Below are 24,045 nucleotides of genomic sequence, written 5' to 3' on the forward strand. Positions count from 1 at the left end.
AGATGGGGGAGAGTTGCAGGACTCACACGGGTTCCCTGCTCACCAGGTTCAGGTCGTTATCTGTAAATGAGAATCTTTATCAACTCCTAGGGATAACGCGAGGCAGAAATGAGGCGACAGATTTGTGAAAACCATAGCTCCACAGGCTGCATATTAGAGTCGCACCAAAGCCAGGTACTTAAGATCAATAGGAGAGGGGCAGAGACTAGCAGGGTTCCCATGTCACAGCCAGCAGCGTGACCTTGTTCGCCATCTTTCATTTGGGTTCACTGTGTTCTCAGCAGGGCCTTGGGGTGTCAGTTTCTCATCAAGGGCCTGGACCATGGTTGGTCCTCATCAAAAGAAGCCAAATAAATGAACCTTCACAATTCTTGGGCTGGTAACTTGGAATATTTTCATTCATTCAGCGAATATTTTGTTTTTTGAGCATTGGCTTTATAAAGGCAGCTAGCGCAGCTGGAGTGAGTGTGAGGGAGGGAAATTCAGCAGGATTAATACCGTGGTCCCTGTCCCCAAGTTGCTCAAGTCTCCTCCCCCTGTCTGCGCGTGTGCTCACCGTCCCAAGCCTAGTATAGTGACGGCAAATCTACGGCACAGCACATGCGCCCCAGCGGGCGGTTTGTGTCACTGAAAGCTCTGAAAGGTTTGCCATCATGGAGCTAGGCTGTTGGCAATCCTCCTTGACATTTACTATCTGCTCTCAGCTCTCCCAGCCCCTGTGGCTCTCATCACTGGTCTGGGGAGGAGGCAGTGCCTGTCCAGGTGCCTTGTGATGACCCAGGACTCAGGACCTAGGGCACAGCCTCCCTAGTACCTGCCGTCTCCTGTGTGTCCTGCTCACAGATGTCTTGCTCAGGGCAGGTTCACTGGTGCTGCATATCTTAGAAGCCATTTCCTCTACTTATTAACCAAGGAACCACTTCTGTGATGCCCCTCCCTGCCAGTGAATTCTCAAACTCATAATAAAAATCTTGGAAAATGTTGATTTCTCCTTCATGTAAAGATCTTTTAACCTCTGGCTACAGTGTGAGGAGCAATCCCTGGCTAACCCCAAATCCATTTCCAATATCCTCCTCCCTAGCCCACCACATATTCATGCACACACACCTGCACACCTACACATATACACATTAGTCTAAATACTAATTTTACGGCTTCTATGGTCACTATGGGTGATGGTCAGATGGGGTTTTGCTCAGGGATTGTTAATGAAAGACCACTGGGGACTTGTGGCAGGGACCAGATTCCTAATGAAAGGCACTGACAGACACTGCCCTTTCCTCCTTTTTTCTTCCTTGAGCAAAGATAGAGATTTGATATCTAGAGCTGTGACTAGTCTTGCAGCAACATGGGAAAGTCCAGACTCACAGAAATGCCACCTGTCAAGTCACTGCAGCACAAGCAACAGCCACCCACCTCCCACTTCTGCAAATGCAAGAAAAATCCACTGAGATGGTGATGCCAGACTAATTGCTATCTTGTACCCTGCAGCAGAAAGCACTTCTGATTGAAACCTTAACAGATGAATTTAATCTCTTGGTTACGCTTTTTCTAACTCTAGAAAATTTTATGCCAGCAATGTTTGGCCTTATTTAAATGCAGTTTGGCCTTACCCTTTAAGATGCAATTAGGACCAGGCAAGGTTGGACAGTCTCATGTTAGGAGGGAAAGTCCTCCTGGACAGGCAGGACCTGGAGGAGCTTTGCAGCTTCCTGCAGCTTCAGCAGAAGCCCACGCTTCGGTCTTTGTTGCTTGCCTGTTGCATTTCTCATAGGCAATAAAACATTTCCAGTTAGATGCACAGCGTTGGCTGGAGAACAGCACTGAAAGCTTATGTTAGAAGCCAGTGAATAAGGTAAATAAGTCTCATCATGGAGGAAAAGGAGCCACACTAGATGTAATTAACCAGGCTCTGATGGAGGAAGTGCAGGCTCCTTGAAGGCAGATGGACTCCGAGGTCAGACAGATCCAACTCACATGGTTCCTCCTCTGATTATCTGTGCTAATCTCTCTGTGCTTCTGCTACCTCCATGGAAACATGGAGACAACAATGCCCGGCACCACTGGGAGGAGGAGAAGGGATAATGGATTTAAAGTGCCCATCCCAGAGCCTGCCTCTCCCCCAGGAAGCAGCCTCCATGGCTTGTGGAGGGAGCAAAGATGTCTGTGTGAAGTGCTCCCCAAGGGCAAAGCACGTTGATGAAGGGTGGAGGAGGACTGAAGGCCTTTAACCTGCACACCTTGCAGCAAGAAGGCCAGGAAGATCACAGGATGGTGGTTTTCAAAAGCTGTCTTTCATCAGAGCCCACCTGCTTGGCTGTAACATTGCTGCAATAGATATGTACTTGGCTTGGCTGGGAGACAGGTCTCAGGATACCTCATGAACACGTGGGTGCTGGTGGAGATTCATGAAGATTTATTGAACTCGAGTCATTGATGAGCTCCCCAAAATGATATTTCAGTGGAAATTGGAAATTTTCAAATAGAGACACTCAGTGGGTCCCTTAGGAGACTCTTCAGAGTAATTTTTAAAATTTAATCAATGGGAATTTTACAGATGGGGATTTCTTAAAGTGAGAGAATATGAAAGCAGAAGAGAAATAGATCAGCTAGAAAACAATTGAATGAATCAAAACGGGAGAAGGTATGATTCCTCCAGGAACCAGTGGATCCTTTGCACACATACATTGTCTCATTTACTTCCAGAAACAAAACTGTCAGGTAAGCAGAGTGCAGATACACTCTAAGAGGTATGATTTGAAAAATATAGTGATTGCTTAAGTTAAAAAACTATTACAGTAAAAGACACATTGGCATTAACCCCCTTCAAAAATCCTTCCTCCTTTGACCAACTTATCACATAATTCTTGCTATTTTCTGAAGCAGTTCTGGAAGTCTTCTTTCATGAATATCTTTAGTTGTGCTGTTATGGCTGCCTCAATGTCCCGAATTGATTCAAAACATTAATCTTATATTGTTATTTTGACTTTGGGGAAGAGTCAGAAGTCTCATGATCCCAGATCTAGTGAATGAGGTAGATGAAGACACACTATGACGTTTTTACAAGTCTGCCTTTCCACTGGATGGCACTGGGCAGCAGCATTTACTGCAGTTTTGATTCACAAAAAGGGAGGTCTAAGAACCGAGTCAGAAAGTGGTAAGAATGTTGGAATAAGTAGGTTCAAAGCAAGGAGGAATATCTTGAGGGGGCTTAATGGCAATGTGTCTTTTACTGCAATAAATTTTTATATTCAAACATTTATTGCATATTTTTATCACCCTATGTAAGTAGATGATCCATTCTTACTATTTCAAATAATTCAGAATTTGCATAATTCAAGACTAATCTCGACAAAGAGTAGTTCATATTCAACTTACAAATCAAAGCATCATCTCCTCTGGAAAGAGCAGATTTACTTTGAAAATGAACTTTATCTCTGACACAGAAAGGAATGAAGTTTGGATACACACTATGTTCAACACAGATGAACCCTGGCCATTACACCAATGTGAAGGAAGCCCAGTACAAAAGGCTGCAACTGTGTGATTCTGTGTATATGAAATCCCCAGATAGGCAAATCTATAGAGAAAGAAAGCAGATCTGTTGTTTCCTAGGATTGATTAGCCTTGAGGGAAATGAAGAATGATTTCTTGTGGTTACAGTGTTGCTTTCTGAGGTGATAAAAGTACTCCAAGATTGGGGTCGGGGATTTAGCTCAGTGGTTTTACCGCCTGCTGCACAAGCACAAGGACCTGAGTTTGATCCTTGGTACCTGCCCCAACCAAAAAAAGTACTCCAAGATGGATTGTGGTGATGATTGCACAGTTCTGTGAATATACTAAAAACCATTGAATCATACATTTAAGTGAATCAGCTGGTGAATTGTACCGTTCATGAATTATATTTCACTAAAACTCATATTCACACATGTATATTTTATATATGAAGGGAGGGAGGGAGAGGGAGAGGGGAAAGGGGAGGGAGAGAGAGAGGGAGAGGGAGAGAGAAAGAGAGAGATCTTCTAGACACATCAACATGTGATTCTTGACAAATGCTTAAAATTTGGAGAGCATATTGTCTCTAATTTTGTGCACAAATGAGATTTTATTAACATTTCTATATTGGATCATTTCAAATTTGCTTAATTCAAATTTCATACAAGATGCTTCAACCATGGCTGTCACCAATTCATTAAGAGGAAACAGAGGGCCAGGAATTTAGCTCAGTGGTTCCGGCGCCTGCCTTGAAAGTGCAAGGACCTGAGTTCGATCCCCGGTACCAAAAAAAAAAAAAAAAAAAAAAAAAAAAGAAACTGCCAAACTCGGGCTGGGGATTTAGCTCAGTGGTTCTGGTGCCTGCCTCGCAAATGCAAGGTCCTGAGTTCGATCCCCAGTACCAAAAAAAAAAAAAAAAAAAAAAAGGGGAAACAGAGACTCCAAGGAACACAGCTGATAGGAGAAGGAACCAGGACTGGAATTCAACTCTGCAGCTCTCCAGAGCTGTTCCAGCCCCTGGCAGGTGGTGGCACTAAGACCCTCGTGAACCTATTACCACTGAACAAACCCACAGATGGTAATGAGCAGCCACTGGGTGCTCTGTGGTACCTGTAGCACTTCGTCAGTAGTGTTCAAAGCCTGAGGTGCACTTGCTCATTGGCTCTCACTGTTATCCTGTGGTGCCTTGTCAGGGTCCTTGTCATACACAAGCTTTATCCAACATGCTCAAATCTTATGATCAGTCATGGAGACACACTGGAAACCAGGTTTTGGAGATGGGAGCCGTGATCTCAGCCCTTGTGCTATGTCCCTCAGGGACACACCCTGACAAACTGATGGTCCATCCTCATGATGCACATCCAATTGACTTCCAGGCAAGAAAAGCGGTCTTCTTTGAAAGCCTCTGGGAGCCCTCTTAACATTCCCTTGTGTCTTATCCTCCCTCTCCAGTGACCTAAGTGACAGTCACAAGATGGCATGCATTACTATTTTCAGCTCATCAGTGGGGGAGTAAGACCAGCAGTAGTAGAGAATCACAACAATTACGCTAAGAAAATTTCCATTACAAGGCACAGAGTATGTTTTTAACCCAATAAAAATATCTAATGACAAAGAGAACTCAGAATGCTTTCTGAAAAGCATTTTAAGGTAAGGGAGGAGACAAAGACCATTTTTGTTCCAATAAAGATTCAATTTTCTAACTATCATCCTACAACTGATGGGAAGAAATGAACACAGAGGGGTTGAATGTCTCAGGCAGCACAGCATAGTGGTTTATAAGCCAGGCCCTAATTATCTGGATCTATAATTCTTACTGACTGAACGGCTCTGGATATGTCAGTTGTTATTAGATTTGGCTACACATACAGAGAATCTATTATAACAGTGACTTAAACAAGACAGAGTTTTCTTATTAGCCCATGTAAAATAACCCTATAGAGAGGCAGTCCTGGGCCGGCATGGCATTCTACAGGCAACAGAGTCCAATCTCTCCATCTTTCACCCTACCTTCCCAGGACACTCTTTGTGCCCTTTAGGACACCTCATAGAGCAAGGTGTCTACTTAAGTTCTAGCTGTCATATCCTTACTCCAGGCAGCAAAAAAGAAATAGGTGGAAGGAAGAGGACACCAGGACACTCTGCTCAGCTGCGTTGGCTCCCTTCAGCCTTCACCCCAGAGGCCTAACTCACACCTCTGCTTACAGCTCATTGGCCAGTAATTCATCACATGGCCACATCTTGCTGCAAGGGAGGCTGAGCAGTACAGTTTTTAGATGGCCGCACTGCTACTGTAATACATTGTACCCTGTTACTGAAGGACATTAGGATAGATATTGAGGAATAAGCTGCTGCTGCCCTGGGCAAGTTGTTTCTAACTTCATTAAGCTTTACTGTCCTCATGGGAAGCATGGCGGTGGCCCCAGCATCCCTTTCTTGGGACTGATGTACACAGGAAGCCCTCTGCAAGGGTCCTGCAGCAATGTGCCCCTCCCCTAGGGGCAACCCAAAGTGTTTCCAGGGGCCAAGACTGCCTAATGCTGACCACTGCTTTGTGGATTCTGAATCCCTGGAACAGTGCTGCCAGCAGAAGCAGCCTTGTGGCTTAGCTCTGTTTCAGTTGCCTGGGTCCAAGTTCCAGTGAAGCCACATCAAACATACTTTCCCAAACTAGCAAAGAATCCATCCAGACATTTTTTTTTTTTTTTGAGACAGGTTCTCACTATGTAGCCCAGACTGGCCTTGAACTTACTATGTAGCCCAGACTGGCCTTGAACTTGTGTTGATCCTCCTGCCTTGGACTCCCAAGTGCTGGGATTATAGGTGTGCATCACTACACTTGGCAGCCCAGACATTTCTAAATGATGGATCTCACAGAACACTTAGCTAACTCAATTGCACATCTGGCCTGGCTTATAGATTCAGCATGAACAAATGCACTAGAGGGAGGGTGAAGTTGCATAAATAAGAGAAACAGAAGAGCAGATAGGAAAGTGGCTTGCGGAGTTAGGTTTGAAGGGTTTGAGGGGCCAAGGTACATGTCAGGGTAGCTCCTCCCTCCATCATCCTGGAGAGAGGGATCTCTCCTAAGGATGCAGAGCCCGACTGTGGAATCAGAAATCCTGCCTACACCACAGGAGCAAGGCATCACGTTAGCAGCCTGTTACATCCAGCAGCACAGCAAAGACAGCCACACACTAAAGCAGGAAATCAGACCGAGAAGGAAAAACATGAAAATTCTTCAAACCCAACTTTTCAGAAATCTTTGAAAAAAGAGAGCCAGTGTCCTAAATAATAAAATAGCTTTGGGTACTATATTTGGTTTAAAAAATCGAAGTCTGTAATTAACGTAAGAAAGCTGTAAGTCTATTAAACTTTCTTCTTTGATACTGGAAAACTCAATTCCTGACCTATATCTTATAGAACATACACTTGAAAGGGATTGAATATGCACTCTTCCCATAGAATGCAGCATACCGAATCTCTTGCATTGGCTTGAGCAGAAGGTGGCTCTATCCATAAATTACGAAGGGCTTTTTGAAGTCATCTACTGTACACCCAGGCAAAGTGAGTCAGAGGAAGTTTTTGCATCAGTGGACATGGCTGCTCTGAGTTCTGTCCCAGAAGGGACGGGCATCTGAGAGCCACGGAGCTACAGGCAGAGCTGCCTGCGAGTCCCCTGGGATTGCACATTCGTCCTAACTGACGTTTGCTGATCATCCTGACTGACAGCCCAGTGGGCTTGAGGAATCCTTGGGCTCTCCCCAAGCAGCTCCCAAACCATGGCTAGGAGAGGATCTGGCTGTATTTGGAGAGCCACTGCCACTGAGGAGGCTGTGGAGAGCTACCTGCCAGGCCAGCTCTGGAACAGAGCTGAAGACTCTGGGCGTTGTTCTCTCTTTCTCTCTCTCCTTCCCTCTTTCTCTTGGCTGTGCGCGCGCGTGCACACACACACACACACACAAACACACACATACACACACTTGCAACTAGGTGCGTGCAAATGCTCCCTGGCTTTGGGCTGTAGCCCAGGCCGCACTGGTCCATTCTCCTGGGTGAAATGGGAAAAGGCCAGTGGGTATTGCAGATGAGATGAAAGAGGACAGGAGCTAGAGTCACACAAGTCTGAGTTCAAACTGGAGCTTTATCACCACCAGCTGTGCAGCTTCAGAAGAGTAACTCAACCTCTCTGAGACTTGGTGCGCTCAACTACGCTTCCTGCCGGGGCAGGTAGCATCCTGCCCCCTCACTCCTACTGCCCGATGCCCAGTGGCTTGGTGACTTTCTCCTATGCGGCAGTGAGCACACTGTGCAGGAACTGTTTTCCTGCTGACTCCCTGGCTCGTCTGTGAGCTGTAAGGATGGGGGTCTCTGAATTTTATATACCGCGTCTTCCTCCTCCCTGAGTGGCAGCATATCCTGCACGCAGCAGGTACTCTGGAGATGCTTGGTGAAGGAATGAACAAATTGCCAATAAAGACAAATGTTTTCTTAAAAACTGAATAAAAAGGGAAGATTATAGTGATTCGGAATTTCTGCCACAAGGGGCCATTTGCTCTGAATGGAATTTATTGGGCAGCCACTGTGGAAGCTGGGACGCTGCTGAGTGCTGAAAATAAGGGGACAAAGGGAAAACTGTTTGAGTCCCTGGGCCTTAAGCTTATGGCTGAAAGAGAAAGCTGAGGCAGATGCCAGCTCACACCTGAGAAAAATTTATAAACCTATTAAGGTTTACAGCGTTACTGTAATTCCATAAAGATGGCATCAGTGTATAATCCTGTGTCATAAAGTGAGTCAATGTAGCAATCTCCCATTTTCACAGGTTTGCCACACAGATCACACGTGACCTCTTCTTGCCATCTGCTTTGTTGCCACCCTGGTCCCGCGGTCACAGACGTCTCATGCTTGGAACGCTGAAGCACCTCTTCTTGCCCTATTTTCCTCTCCTACTGAATAGCCCAAGTTATCTTTTAACAGTAAAATCAGGTTTTACCACACTCTCCTGCTTCAAACCACCCAAGGGCTTCCTGCTAAAAATATCATCAAAACATACAAAGCTCTAAACCAGGATTTGCAAACTTTTTTGCAGAGAATCAGATAGTATGCATTTTTGACTTTGAGGGATGCACAGCCACTGTCCCAGCTACCCAGTTCTGCCAGCATATCATGAAAACAGACAAAGTCTGTATAAACTGTGGGCATGTCTGTGTTCTAATAAAACCTTATTTAAAAATAAGAGGCAACAAGTATCGACCTGACCCACGGCCCGTATCGCTGACTGGTTCTTCAAACAATCTAGCACTTCTTTACCTTCTGGAAAACTCACTGGGCACTACTCTTACTGTTGTGCTTTTCGGTCCCTCTGCCTGGAATGCCCTCCTTCCACACCTTGGCCTGGTGGGCTCCTGCCTGCACTGGGCTCAGTGTAAACGCCACCCGGTCCTTAGAGACACCTTCCTTGACCTCACTGTCATTCTCTCATATCACGGTGTTACCCACAGGGGTCAAGTAATTTTTGTTAATTATCTTTCTCCTTCCAGTGAAATGTCTTCAGACATTTAGGGGCGTCTGGCTCTTTGGGCACCTCTCTGTCCCTGGCACTGGGATATTACCTGGCCCCAGGCAGCCGCCCTGCATAAACCTGCTGAATGAATTTGCCGAATGGAGTGGTTGTGAGGGACTGATTTAAAATGTGGCCTTCCCTGAAGCTGTAACTGTTTAATCCGCTGTGGATCTGCCACTCTGCTTTCCTCAGCTCCTACATTAACTTCCCTGAACTGTGCAGAGTGGACACAGGCCACAGGCAGGGATGGTCCTGGCAGTGGTCAGCGTGCTCTGAGCCCCACACCTCCAGGACCTGTGCCATCTATGCTGTGGCCACCATATTTCCACCTCGGCTAGAAATTCCTGTGGGATTTGTTCTTTCTAAAGGGTATAGAATGAACACTAAGTTTCTCAAGATACCGAAGCTCTTTACCCTTTTGCCACCTTACATTACCATTTATTTTAATTACTCTCATTAAGTTTTAGTTTTAATTTCAAATGTTTGACATCATCAATCCTTTCCTCTCCCAAATAAAGAGTGATGGAATGAGAGTTTCCATCTAGAGTCTGTGTTATAGGCTGGCCTGCCGAAGCTTTGGCTCCTCGACAAGGAGGCAAGCTGCATGAGTCCGAGAGCTGAACCTCTCTCTCCAGCTCAGCTGGAGTACAAAGGTCTGCCCTGGGAGGCAGGGGTAGGGACTGGCGGGGGAGGGACAGGTGCACAGGCTGGCCCAGGAACAAAGATCTCCTGGCTGGAGAGAAGAGGGATTCAGGAAGCAATGTTCTGTCCGCGTTCCAGCTATCTCTGGTTCCACGGATGCCCATGTGAACTTTAGGGGAAACAGAGCTATGAATAAGAATGAAAAGAGCTGGTTTTGAAGTCATCCACATTAAAGACCAGAGACTGAATTATCCTGGTTGGGTACCCTTCTACGGGCATTCTCCCCTGCCTCACTAGACCCTCTGTTATCTTGAAGCTTCCGGTGACCCAGCAGTGTATCCCAAGATATGCTCTGGGGACCATCGAGTACAGGGGAGGGAGGTTCCTGGCAGCTGGGACAGGTAAACTGAGTGTCTGGTTTGAAGCCTGTGTGACATGTCACCAAGGACTCTGACATAGTTAGGAGCAACTTCTCAGAGTTTCAGTCTCTCAAATGGCCAGGTAGATTTAATAGCTGGCAATAGATGCCCCATTCCACAATACTCATTTCTGGAATTTTCCCTTTGGAAAGTTGTCTCTGATTGGATTATGCAACTCTTTTGTATCACTTCATTGATAACCACTTGTGCTGGAAGAATATGCGCCATAGCTCAGGTCCTGCCCAGTCCAATGCCAGAGGCTCTGAGGACATTAACTACACCCTTTCTGGGCTACGCTCCTCAGCTAAGGTTCCAGCAGTGATGAGGAAAGGGGCCCCCAGGAACCACTGGGGTCCTCTTCCTTGACCACAGGGTCCAGGGTGTGTTGTATGGTGAGGAGGACCCATTATATACAGATATACCTAACAACATGACTACAAAGAGTCGTAGCTATTGGGTATAATGTAGAGAATCACATAAGCAAAACCCATCAGTAGTTCATGTGTAAGGAGCATTGTACCTTCATCCCTGAACTCAGCTGAGATGTGGAATAAAATCCTTTGACTACAAGTATCATTCAAATATGGATCAAAACATAATAAAGCACATCCCCTGCCCCACGGTCCTTTTTCGTATGAATTTATCCTCAATAAATTGTCACCAAAGTTGGAAGGGTTGAGCACTCCCTGGCAGAACTAGCTATAAACAAGTGCAGAGAAGTGAAAGCAGATCGGATCAATAGGGGATGGGGTCACTCGCTGATGGCAGATCCAGGCTCTAGCTGCTTGCAGCAGAGGTGCAGCTGAATGTTCGCTGATTCACAGAAGTATCCCCAGGGCCCTGGGGAGTGAAGGAAGTGACTCAGACAAACAAGCAGAGTTCTGCCTCCATGAATCCCTGTACCTGAAACTCTGCTCAGAGATGCGTGGAGGAGCCCAAACCCATCCCCCAAAGGGAACCTGGCCATCTCTGGATGGTGAGACTTGGCAGAACTGCACTTCCTTTCCCTTAAAAACACTGAAAAAAAGTTCAATTCTTTTATTTTTAACTTCTTACTTATGAAAGCAAATAAGCAACATGATCACATGCCCAATACTCCAGAAGCCCGTGTGATTAGCTGGGACAGCTGAGAACACCAGAGATTACGACTTCAAGTCCTGAAAATATCAGTGAGGAAAAACCTAACAGCAGGTGGGCCAAAGAGCCACATTACAGTCATGGCAACAAAAAAGAGGTGGCCATAAAAGGGACTTTACTACCAGGCCATCCCAATAACTGAAGGCTTCACATGGAGCCAGGTGCCAAATATCAATGATCAAATACCACAGCTATCTTTATTTAGCTCAAGCCTTTTGAGAAATAGTAACTGCCAAGCCACGTGAGCTCTCAGGATGGCCGTTGTCCCAAAGGCCACTTGATCGGTTATTTTCCTTCATGTCTGGTCTGGTCAGACTTGTTTAAAAATTGAAGCAATTGTGTCTTGAGGAACTCAGGTGATCCTGGAGGAAAAATCAATGACAAAAAGCCCTTCCTGTCCTCACATCCCCTCTTCAGAGAGCTGTTCTCCCTGTGGGACCAGATCCTGCCCCTCCTGAGATAAGCATCCCACCTGGCAGAGTGGCAGCACCTGCCACCCTCCTGGCTCTGATTGACTCCCTGTCATTTCACTGTGTGGCCATGAATGCCAAGGGAACAGCGTGTTTGTGTGGTCACTGCCGTGACCTGGGAGCCCAGAACAGTGGCACAGAGGGGTCCCACTCAGTCAAAACACTGGTGGGAAAGAAACGGTGAGGAAGAGGGCCGAGAGGGAGGGCAAGCATCCTGGACTTTACTAACCAGAGGACAAGGAGGGACCTTCTCAACTCTGTGAAACCCCTGCAGCTCTGAGGTCAAACACACACTCTGTCCTCCTCTTAGGGTCTGCGCCGAGGCAGCCCTACGTGCATGCTGTCCATTCCTTGTGCTTGGCCCTTCACAAAGGTACCCAGACCACCAGAGGCTGGTGGCGAGGACCACGGAGCCCTGAGACTGGAGTCTCAAGGACCCCAGCCCTCTGCCCTGTGCTCATGATGTCTTGACATGTGTTGGGCATTCAGAAAACAGCAGACTCCCACAAAGATCTGGCTGGCCATGGAACAGCCGGAGCCTGGGCCCCATGAATCAGTGCCTTGTGTCTCTACGAAAGGAACAGCTCGTGATGTGCAAAGTTCAAAGATCATTATTTTCTGTCACTCTGCCTTCATCCAGGAGTGATTTCTCCAAACAGTACCCTGGAGTTTAGTGCTGAGCAGCTGGGAATGGTGTCCTGTCTGCACACACAGATAAATAAGGGTGACCTTCCTCTGTGATGGATTGGTGCTGAAGGCGTTCAGGTACATGAGGACATGGAAATGATGCTTGGTTTGTTGGGAGATGGAGTCTCCTTCACACTGTGTGTCCCTGTGCTTTACCTTAGCTAAAGGATACACTGCCAGAATGATAAAAGTAATTGCAGTAGTAACACTACACTGGCATCTCTTCAACATTTATTATGTTCTAAGAAAGCGGGGGGAGCATGCTATGTCATTTAGTCCGCTCACAGAGCCTCTCAGGTGGGTTACGTCCCACACTACCTGGCACTAGGCCCCAGTGCACGGGCAGGAACAGCTACACAATCTGTGGGGCCCAGTGGAAAATGAAAACGCTGGGCCCCTCATGCAACAATTATTAAAAGTTTCAAGACGGCAATGACAGAATGCTAACACAAGCAGGGGGTGCTTCTGAGCATGAGGCTTCATGAGGCTTCACAGGCCACACCCCATTCGCTTGGTCCTGGTTATGTGGGCTCAGAAGAAGTGACACAGGTGACGACAAGGACCTCGGTGTTGTACCCTCTCAGCTTGCTTTATATTACAGGATGCACTGAGCCTGGCTATTAATCAGGAGAGCTGCTCCTCTTCCATCAGGAGTGAAGTCAGTTCATCTGATAGAACTGCACAAATGCTCTCGCACAAATATTCTTTGCTGGACCTGCAAAGAGATCACCATGCAAATGCTGCACAGAAGAGACCTGCGGCCCAGGCTGCTCTTGGGAGGTCTCAGCCTCACACAAGGTCTGAGAACAGATGGGGTCTGCTGTGTGCAGATGTGGACTCATCTTTGAGCAGATGCCAGTGCAGATCCAGCCAGAATCTGACCACAGAATGGAAGCAGAGGTGGCAGCCCCCTATTGGCTAAGTGAGTAGCCATGCTCCAGATTTCCCACCTGACCTTTTGGAAGATGGTGACCACTGCCAACCTGGTACATGAGCAGCAGCCCGTGCCTCAAAGCCGGATGCATGGACACAGATTCTGTCCCTTCCACCAGCTGAGTAGCTTAGGCAAGCTTCCAACCCTCTTTGAGCTTCAGTTTTCTCGCCTGTAAGATGGGGCTAGTGGCGCCACCTCTTGGGGTAAGAGGTAGTTAGTGGAGGAGAAGACGCAGTGTGTAAGAGCCCCTGGCCCTCGTGAGGTTTAGCTCTTATCCTGCCAGGATGGTCTGGGGCTGTTTCCATCATGGAGTGTGGGGGCAGATGGAGGAGCTCACGAATAAAGGTAGCAGTACAGGCTGAAAACCGAACGCTGTCCTCAGCTCTTGTGAACTGGGAAAAGGCATACAATTCTTTCCAAGGTCAGTGTACTTTTCTGTAATATGGGTACTGTGCAGTACTTAGCACATACAGGATCAGAAGAGCCACAAGTGAGCTGGACATTATGGAAACTGGAGAGGTACGACTTCTATATCTGGCTGGGGTCTTATTGGTATAACTTGCAAATGGTTTGGCTGGAGTGTGGGCAGGAGAGTGGGTAACACCACCTTTCCCAGAGTTCTCCTGTCCTCGTAGATGCTACTGGGGCTGTCTTCCCTGTAGCTCTCCTACAAGAGCTAAGTAATTTTCGTAGTTTTAAGAACTCTGTTTTGCAAAATTTCTACATTATTGACCCCAAATCTGACTGATTCCATTTCAATGCCTGCTCTACAGTTAAACTCAGAAGGTGCTGAAAAAGAAAACAATGAATCAGTTCAAATACTGTGTTGCCAGAGGCAGCTATTCCATACTGACATGCAAGACATTATGTATGTTTATGGGATAATACCAATCATAAACAGAAGTTCACGGTGGTTTATGTGTTCCTGGAGTTGCATCTACCCTAACTGAATAGCTTTGTGCTTTAAGAAATTCAACATGCATAAAGGATTCTATTTTTCTTAGAAAATATGACATGTACATAAAGCAATAAAGTTGGAACTAAACTTGAAGAAGGACACAGTGGAAGGCAAATTGGACATCGTCTAATCACATTCGCACATAAAACACAAAGACACAGGAATGCTACAGTGTCCCAAATGAAACCACTTCCATTTACATTTAGAACACTTTTCCCACTATCTACATTCCAGTCCCTGGTGTACAGGCTCTGGGGGCCACAGATGGGAACCGAGAATCTTTCCTTTCTTCTCGCACTCTGGCCTCTTTAATAGCTTTCCCCTATCAGGTCTCCTAACTTGTTCTGCACATCAGCTTGTTTGAGCAGAGTTCTGTAGACATCGAACCCAGACTCTAGGATCTTTCTCCCCAGAAACACCCTTTCTCCCAAAGCAGCCCGCTGAAAGGTGCCACCTGGCTGGTCTGCCCTGAGGAGGTCGGACTCGCCCTCCGAACTTCTGCCACTGCTGCAGGCCTGTCTACACCGCTCCACCTCCTCTTCTCCCCCAGACACACTCCCGCACACACAGCAGATTCACCTTCATTTGTACTGAGTATATTCAAAGCTGCAAAGGCAGAGGGGGGCTCCCACTCTTGGGGATTTTGATGAAGTGCACAGAGGCCCAGCATCTTGCATATGAGTATTCACCTGGTAGCCTGGGAAGGTTACCATGACAGCACTCCCAGCTGTCTGTATCTACAAGCCATTGATATATCCCATCAATTCAGCCAAGGGGGAAGAAATAGGTGAAGCAGTCTCAGATTTCCCACTCCATTCTGGCCACTGAATGACTATTTTACTTATTGTTTGGACATAATCTTAGACTTGGAAACACTGATACTTTTATAAGAGCACTTTTTCATTCAAAAGTATTTTACAGCTTAAAATCAAAGTCCAGTCTAATAGGGATTTTTCTCCTTTGTTCTTCACTTTCTCCAGCCTTGTACCCAGGAGTAACTTCTGCTGGCCCTGAAATGCTTTAATTAGTATGTTCCGGATCTAAAAAGGAAACTCTAAATTCTAAAACCTTCCCTGATAGGTTAAACACAAGAAAAAGATAGCAGTGAGCTCCACAGTACCCTTGAGTGATTTCCATAACAGCAGGTACATGCATTTCCAGAGAGAGATAAAATGTCCTGCCTTTGGCCCTTTGACTGAAGACAAAAGGTTTCTCCATGCATAACTTCTAAGGAAAGGGAAAAAACTCCTGTTTCACCAAAATGTTCTTATTAAAAGGCAGTTATGAAAAGGAATATATAGTGAAGATTTTAGTTCTCATCAAAGCTCCACTGTAGCATAAAGTTCAGCTACAAGGGCAAGCTAGATATTTACACCGTGCCCCCACCAGCCGCCGTCAGAGACTTGGACCGTGGTCATCATGGACGATCACCCTCAGAGACAAGGAAGATATTTTTGTAACTTGCACCAACCCCACTTGCTCTGTGCTTCATCTCTCCAGGCCTTGCCTCAATCCAGGGAAATGACACGTTAATGTGGATGCATGCCAAGGAGTTGGAACAGTAATTAAACAGAGTCTGAAGTCGCCCGAGATCATAGCGTACCATCTCCGAGCCATCAGCCAATGGCAAGTCAGTTTGACATACCTGTAGGGGACCCTTCCATGACATGGCCGACGTAGGGGCCTTCCCGAAAGATGGGCCTGTTGTCATTCTGATCAATCACGATGACATCCAGAGGCACTGGTCCCTCAAGAGTTTTGCCATTGACATCAGTGGTCTCCACAAATAGCTATTTGAGCAAAGAGATTGGGGAAGAAAAAAGGCGTTAGTTCGATTATGAAAACTGAAATCAGGTTCCCTAGAGAAAGTAGGTGGTATCAGCAATTTTATGAGCCCTGGGTGATATTCAAACAATGGTCTCAATGGTCTCAATGGAGCTAAGTATTCCAGAATAAAAAGCGAAGATCAAGTTCATGGTAGATTCCCCCTTGGGAAATTTACAATTAATTCATCAAATTTGCAAAGAAAGTTAAAAAGAACCTTGTAATCAGCCATAGCTGAGAAAATATGCTTACACTGTTTCTGTTTTTCCAACATCATTATCCTTAAAAGGAATGTTATGCTAATAAAAATAATCAACTAAGCAGTTGTGAACTGAGCACATTAAGAGATAACAGAAAGTGTTTATGGTGATACTTAGGAGAAATTCAGGTCTGTAAGTACTTGCAGGGGGTTTGTGTAAAACCTTGGGATTCTTGCCCACTAGGCCTTTTATAAATTGGAGGACTTCTCATTTTTAGAAAACTCTTCTATGGCGAACTGCTTTCAGATCTCAATGAAGAAGGCAGCATAAGAAACAGCTTTATTGTTTGACTTAGAATCAAAGCAGTTAGGCTTGGCATTTGCAGTGACATACAGGTCCTCTGTGTCTTCTTTCTCTGTGCTTCATTCAGTCTTCATGTTACTCAGCAGTACAGTAGCACTTCTCAGAGGAAAAGGCAAAGGGTGTGGCAGTGTTTCTGTCAGCAAGGGCATCTGCAGGTGTAATCCTAGGGAAAGGGCATCTGGATTTGGTCACGAGCTATATGACCTTAGGGGAGAGAACTGCTCAGCTTCCTCATCGGTAAAATGGGGTCAGTAAAACATCATGTGTTGGGGATAATAATAACCAATGATTAGCCAGTGCTTTCTTAGGTAATCAGCTATATTCTCTCACTTGAACATCACAGTAACCCTATAGGCCATTTGACAGAAAAGGGAGTGGAAGAAAATAAAATTAAATTGGTGGAGTCCAGAAGTGAGCTTGGGAAGTCTGCCATCAGAGTTCCCATTATTAATCACCAGACATACTATTTCTAAAACACTTACTCTATAGCAATATGCTCTTATCATTGCTTTCACTATTATCAATATTATTGTCAAAATTAGCCTGAATTAGGAAAATGAAAGAGAAACCCTGGATGCACTTTAGTATAGTTCTGCCTCACCTGGTGATACTGTAACTCTCTTAGAAAGTAGCAACAAAAACCAGGAACGTCTCATATGATTTGCTCCATCTCAATCCCCCTCTTGCTCCTATTTGAGATAAGTTGTGTTACACAGATTAAGATATTTGCTGCACTGATATTATGACTCATGAAATCGCACTGGCAGCCACAGAAATACCCAGTGGGAGGGGATGAGTTGAATTCATGTTTGTGCAACAGAGTTTTAGACTACAGGTTAGGCTTAGATAAAACAATTGTTAAATCTTGTTGCTCTACTTAGAATATTTTAGTACACGTGAGAACAGACAGGCAGCCTCGGCAGAGACGGAAATAATGGCTCCAAGAAATGGGAGCGGGCAGTCCCACCTGCCTTGGCTAGACCCCAACTCAGACTGGAGTTCTTGTCCCAGAGGTTGGCCTGCATGGGAACAGTGAGCTGTGATATGCAAAATGGCATGGAGGGCTAGAACGGGCGATGCTCCATCAAGGATAGCAGGAAAAATGGTGCATAGTTGTTGTGTCTGATGATCTATTTGGAGGCAGTAGCCCAAACCGACCCATGGCACATCTGGCTGGCCTGTGTGTTGTGTGTTCCAGACTTTGCCGTTGACACTTCAGGCAGAAGCATCCAATGCTGCCTGGCACATAGGATTGGAGACGGTGTCCAGGCCCCTGGAGAGCTAGGGACAGCATCCCGGATTAGTGATCAGCAGAACAGCTTTCCCGTGGATATCAACTTTTCCAACTACTTCTAATCGCCCACTGTGCATGAGGGTCTCTTCGAGCATACTGGATCTGATCATGTCCTGAGATGCTTCAAACTGAGTGGAAGTAGAAGAGAATTGCCCACTCACTGACAAGTGACCCGCCACGGGAATGTAGCAAAGGAGAGGTCCGGTGACATCTATCCAATGACACCCATCCCTTCAGGGCCTGCGACTCATCACGGCCCCTCCCAGAGCAGGTCCCTCACCCTGCAGGCCAGATAGGGCTGGGGGTGCCTGGTCTCCCACAGTGGGGACCCACATGGCACAGTGCCCTTCCTCTGCCTCACTTTCCATAATGTGGAACTACTCTCACATCTGTGTGAGCATTCAGTTCACAGGGCAGGCTGTGGGGGGTATTCCTGCATGTGGGCGAGTCCCTGGTCCCAGCGCCCGACACACGATGGGCACCTATGTGAAGCTGGCTGCAGAGTCCTCTTCTGAAGAGGAGATGCCTCTATAAGAGACTGGGCTGCAGCTCTGGCTTCAGCCTTGGCCATCTGTGCTTTCTTTCCCTGGCTCAAGGGGCTGAGAGTCCATGTCACCCCATGGGGCCCGGCCAGTTGACTTTTCATGCAGTCTTAATTGACCAGCAAGCACCTCAGCAGTAGATGGCTTGCTTTTCAAAAGAAGGGAATCGACATTTACTTGCTGTTTAATACATGTCCAGGCTCTTTAGGCCTTGTTTCATTTGGCTCAGAACCACGAGGAGAACTGTTCATTGTGGCAAACCCCACAGTTACAAAGCTACTTTGTGACCAGGGGAAATCTAAATTTAGCTCCAACTCCAAATTCACATTTGCCTCATTGTTTGCTAAGTGTTTTTTTTTTTTTAATGGGCTGCCCTTACAGATGTGGTTTTGTTTTCCTTACTAACTTTATCATTTACTTAATAGTTTTGCTTTCCATCAACTGCTGTTTTTAAACCTGGCCTCATCTGAGGCATGGTTATCCCTGAGTTTAGGAGTATGATGCGCTTATGTATTTTATTAGTACACATGAAAACACACATTAACACACACAATGAGCCTCTGTGTACAAGCAGCTCCTTGCCATAGGCTGGGGGCTGGAAACATTGCAGCAGTGGTCCAGCTCTGTGCTGTCTTCTGGAAAGACAGGCTTTCAGCAAAGCAAAGCAAAGTTGTCCTTGTAAGTGTAACTCTCAAATGACCAGTGAATGTATGGTGTAGGGTGGAATTGACAAATGCAAATCACCCCAATCTCTTTAGGGCAAAAATATTTTATCTATGAGTAGAGACATTGAGATGCCATGTGAACACAGTGGTCCTCTTCAGGGGCTGCGGTGGTGGGCACCAAGCATGGGTCCTGTCTTCTGAGTCCTGTGTGCAGTGGAGAAGAGGGCCCTCTCTAGACATAGGGAGTCCTCTTGAACACCCCGCCCAGCACTTGGGGTCCTCGGCTCTCCTTCCACCCCGGGGGGATGTGTGGGGAGGAGTTTGCACCAGACTTGCAAACGGTCAAGTCACTTAACACGAACTGATGACTCTTCACACCAATTAAGGCACCATAATAGCAGAGATTGGCTGTACACACCATGTGTTAACAAGAATCCCTTGTTAAAAAAACACGAGAAGACAATGAACCAAATTACAACGCATGTACATGCACGCTGGCCCTCAGCTTCACAACAAACTATTAACATCTCATTCTGTGTCTGGCTCATCTTCTCATCTCCCATCATGAAAAATGCAATTTACTTCAGCAAATCTGACACTGTGATCTTGCCCAAAGGGATGACATGATGGAAAATAAAATGCGCTGCAAGGCTTTTTGAGTGAAGGCTAAAGGGAGAAGCAGGCTCTTAAAGCCAGTATTCTGTGTATCGCAGGGTGACCCAAGTAATCAATGAGGAGCCTGGATCAATGGAATTAAGAGACAAAGCATGGCCCACAGTCCATGGAGTTGAGAGTCACTGAGAAGAAAAACAATTTAGGGAACACTGCAATGACCTGTCTCAACCCTGATGCTTCTGCTTTGGGAAAATATTCAAATGAAGAAAAACACACATCCAAATGCCCACCACAAACTGCCATTTTGAGGTGATGTAGTTGCACATCTGCTTGTGAGCAGCACATGTACGCACACACACCCTTTTTAGCTCCAGTGTGCAGAGCACATGACATGAAGAACATGTATCAGCTGCAGCTCTAACCAATGAGGTTTACTTTCTCTTGAGAAGATGAAGATGTCTGCCACCCAGATGAGTGCCATACATCTAAGTTATCTCCTCAGGGCCATTAAACATTTTTCCAACCTGGATGCTGCCATTTATACCATCTCTGGACTTCCTCTTTAGGAACTTCGGCTTGAATAAGTTTATAAATCACAAGCACATTTATTTTATTACAAATATCTTCTGTAATAGAGCATATCTATAATTCTAGAAATTTAAAATGACCTTGGAGGTTCACTGTGGAGAATTAGGGATATGCACAGCCTAACAATGCACATCTAGAGTATAAGTGTAGATGAAGGAAGTGTGTGCGTGTGTTTGTGTTTACCTCCAAACTTAGAGATACAATATGTAAACAAGGATGCAAGTGTTTTCACACAGACAAAGGAAAGCTGAGACTGTTGACCATGAGGTGCTGAGCCACCACTCCGGGGTCACTATGGTGGCATTACAAGTTGACATGGTCTTCCTGAAAGGCACTTTCGAAGTAGCTCTGAAAACCTGCAAGACGTTTGCAGCTTAAATAAGAAAACAATCTGTGAAGTTTCCATGGAAATAAGCTCCTAGAGATTTTCTTATAAGTATGCTAGACTATTTATAATGGATGATCTCTAAAGTTTGAGATTGATAGATGTTAAAAAATGCTATTGTCCACCATGCATATAATGTTTACTCTGATAAGCATGAAAATGATAAAACTCATTCTAACTCATTTTATAAATGTGACAAATTATTATTTTATGAGTCCTAATATATTAAAAAGTTACCAATTTACTAATTAGGAGGTGATGTATTCTGCACTTAGATGAGGATGTACTCATTGCTCATTGGACTGTAAACAACTTAAGGGCAGGAGCACTTTTCTGTGGGATTTAATTAATCTGTGCCTTGAAAAAGAAAGTACTGATAGATATTTTTATCAAGTTTTGTCAGCTATTCTCACATGCTCTCCAGTTCTCAGTATTTCACAAAGATGGAACAAAGCCCCTTCAGCAAGGGCATCTGCAGTGATTACTGAATTAGCCTTGGATCAGAAGCAGCCTGTGGTCACAGTTCAACCCCATTACCTAAAGAAAAGTTGTGGTAGGCAGAAGAATGTCCCTACCCCTCCATCACCAATATTTTTACGTCTGAATTCTTGGAACTTGTGGATATGTTAGGATACATGGTAAAGTGGGATTAAGGTTGCAGACTGGCTGACCTTCAGGTAGAGAGATTAGACTGGATTATCTGGGTAGGCCCAGTACAGCCCTGGAAGGAAAAGGGAAGATCAGGATGATGGGATTTATCTACCATTGCTGGCTTTGAACATGGAGGGAGGGAGCATGAGCTGAGGAATATGGGCAGCCTCCAGCAGCTGGAGAGGACTAGGAAAGGGATTCTCCCTTAGAGCCTCTAGAGATTAACTAATTTTAGTTCAGTGTCAGATTCCAAACCCACAGAACTGTAAGATAACAAATTTGTGTTGTTCTGGGTCACTATGTGGTAATTTATTATTGCAGCAATAGGAAATTAATACACTGGCTACATAACTTATTGTTCAAATCAGAACACTTTTAGAATGAAAGTAGATACTACTAACAATTGCACCAAATGAACAGGTGAAAACCCAAACCATCCTAGGTAAACAGGGTGGCATGGTCATCTTATCCTGTTATGTAACCATTTCTCCAGGACTCAGTGTGTGTGTGCAACAAATGGCGATTAGAATACCTCTTTCTGTTTCACCGTTAATGTAACAGAAAGATAAACAGCCGTGTAGCACAGTTCCTGAGCAGTAGGGAATTCTAAACAAGGTGTGTCAGGCTAGAGGAGGCCGTGGTGCCCTTGCCATGTATCTGCTGGGCATTGCCACCACCAGCCAGGGTCACAGCCCAGGTCAAGATCCCCATGGCTGCCAAAGGACCAGCACTTTGGGCATTTTCTGGGGAAATGGAGGAGCCACAGCCTGAGAGAGGTGCTCAGTCATCCCACAGGGCCCTCATGGGAGAATCACTCATCTCCCACAGGTCTTCATTTTGATATTTGCAAATGTGGACGCAGTACCCTCAATTCAATTCTTATGTGTCAGCCACTATCACCTGGAAATCACTTTTCTATTACAACAATCCAGTTTTCTCTTTGACACCAACAGCTTCTATTTTAAGTTGTTTTTCTTAGCTTGATTTACTTTTCTAGGTTGAATGTCATTGTGGAGCAACTCCTGGATGGTGTCCGGGGAAGACATTTTTAGCCTCCAGAAACATTTCTCCACCTTCATTTATGGAGTGATAACAAGCCCACCCTTGATGGACTGGATGTGACAGAGCTTCCTCTAAAAATCATCCAACGGAGGATACAGTTTCACACTTGTCAGGCTATTACAGATCTTGGTACAATTACTACATTTTTCTGAAAAGTTTGCTCTGCTTAGAGCTACTACGTTTTGTCAATGTGAAATTTTACTTTTAAAGTATCTTTTTTTTCACCAAATAAAAAGAAAGTATTTTTTCCTTATGTGTATGCATGCTCATAACCACATGATCTTTGAGAGCATGTTTCTATTTAACTTCTCTGAAGTAACTTTAATTATGTGGAAAAAAATCTATGCAGATATTCAAAATAATTTCATTTAAACAGCTTGGGTGAAGTCCTAGCAAATACCCTCTGCCTCAAGAGGGGACAGAGGCTGAAAATTTTAATTGGCCTGAGTAGAATTTATATAAATTATAGATTATGGAATTATGCCAGATCCATTAAGGAGATGTACAAAGGTTAAGGAGATTTTTGTTCAAAGACAGAAAATAGAATATTTTTTAAAACAAAGCCATAGGAGAATGCTTAGTATTTTATTTTCACTTGCCCTTTTCCCTCTTCCAAAATGAGATTCAGAAGAATAGAAGTGAACACAATACTTTTCTTTTTTAGTTGACATATTTAAGTCCTTTTGTTAGATACACTTTAAAATGTATTTTATTAAACATGATGTTCTTCAAAAAACTTAAGGTCGATAATATAAAAATTTTAAGTAGCAACTAATGAATCCCAGATAGATTAAGGTATTAAGAGAAAAAAAAGCCATTGAATATTTGTGTAACAGAGTGAGGAAAGCCTTTCTTGAGCCAGAATTAAAGGCATAACTTATCTTAATGATAGATTATACTAATTAAATTCAAGTATTTTTATGACTAAAATATGATAAAGTAAACAGAAAACAGAAAAATATTTGTATCATATAAAACATAAGCTTATCTTGATTGTAAAAAAGCTGGTTAAAAATAAATATAAAAAGAAAACAAAAAGCAAAAAATTATAAAGTTAAAATGAGACTTTTTGCCTATACAATTGTTAAAATAATTTTTAAAAGCTAATCTATGTGAGAAAACAATTATATTATTGATAATATTAAAACATCTTTCTGAAATGCAATCAATGTCTAGCACAAGACTTGAAAATTTTAATTGTAGAAATTTAGCCTAGGTACAATGTCTGTGGACACATGTGACAATGTGCATATTTATTTCAATATTGCTTAAAAAAGGAAAAACTACAAACACCATAAAGTTCTAACAGGAGATAAAGTTAACTATGGTGTGTGCATGAAGTAGAATGCTACATTTCAGAAACACTTCAGAGAATGTAAAAACATATTAATGGCATAGGATTGATGAATACTCTATGTATGAAGTAAAAAAACTGACTAAAACAGTCTATACAATATAATACAATTTTTAGAAAATAGATACCATACTATTAAGACTGTGCTAAAATATTAACAGTGGCTTTGTTGCAAGTGATTTTTCTTTACCTCTATT

At 44.5% G+C, this 24,045-nt stretch overlaps 1 protein-coding gene across 6 annotated transcripts in view; it reads right to left on the reverse strand.

Annotated features, from left to right (window-relative positions):
* Window positions 1-24,045, reverse strand: part of Cdh13 (cadherin 13) — a 1,170,900-nt gene that overhangs the window by 388,896 nt on the left and 757,959 nt on the right. For all 6 annotated transcript variants that reach the window (XM_087208695.1, XM_087208541.1, XM_087208666.1 and 3 more), the window contains one exon: window positions 15,951-16,095. In XM_087208695.1, coding sequence (XP_087064821.1) covers window positions 15,951-16,095 — 145 coding nt within the window. The remainder of the gene's footprint in view (window positions 1-15,950; window positions 16,096-24,045) is intronic.

Source organism: Heterocephalus glaber, unplaced genomic scaffold (genome assembly GCF_053883595.1).
Source record: "Heterocephalus glaber isolate CG9 unplaced genomic scaffold, H.glaber_assembly_v1.0 deba00000071, whole genome shotgun sequence".
Classification (NCBI taxonomy): domain Eukaryota; kingdom Metazoa; phylum Chordata; class Mammalia; order Rodentia; family Bathyergidae; genus Heterocephalus; species Heterocephalus glaber.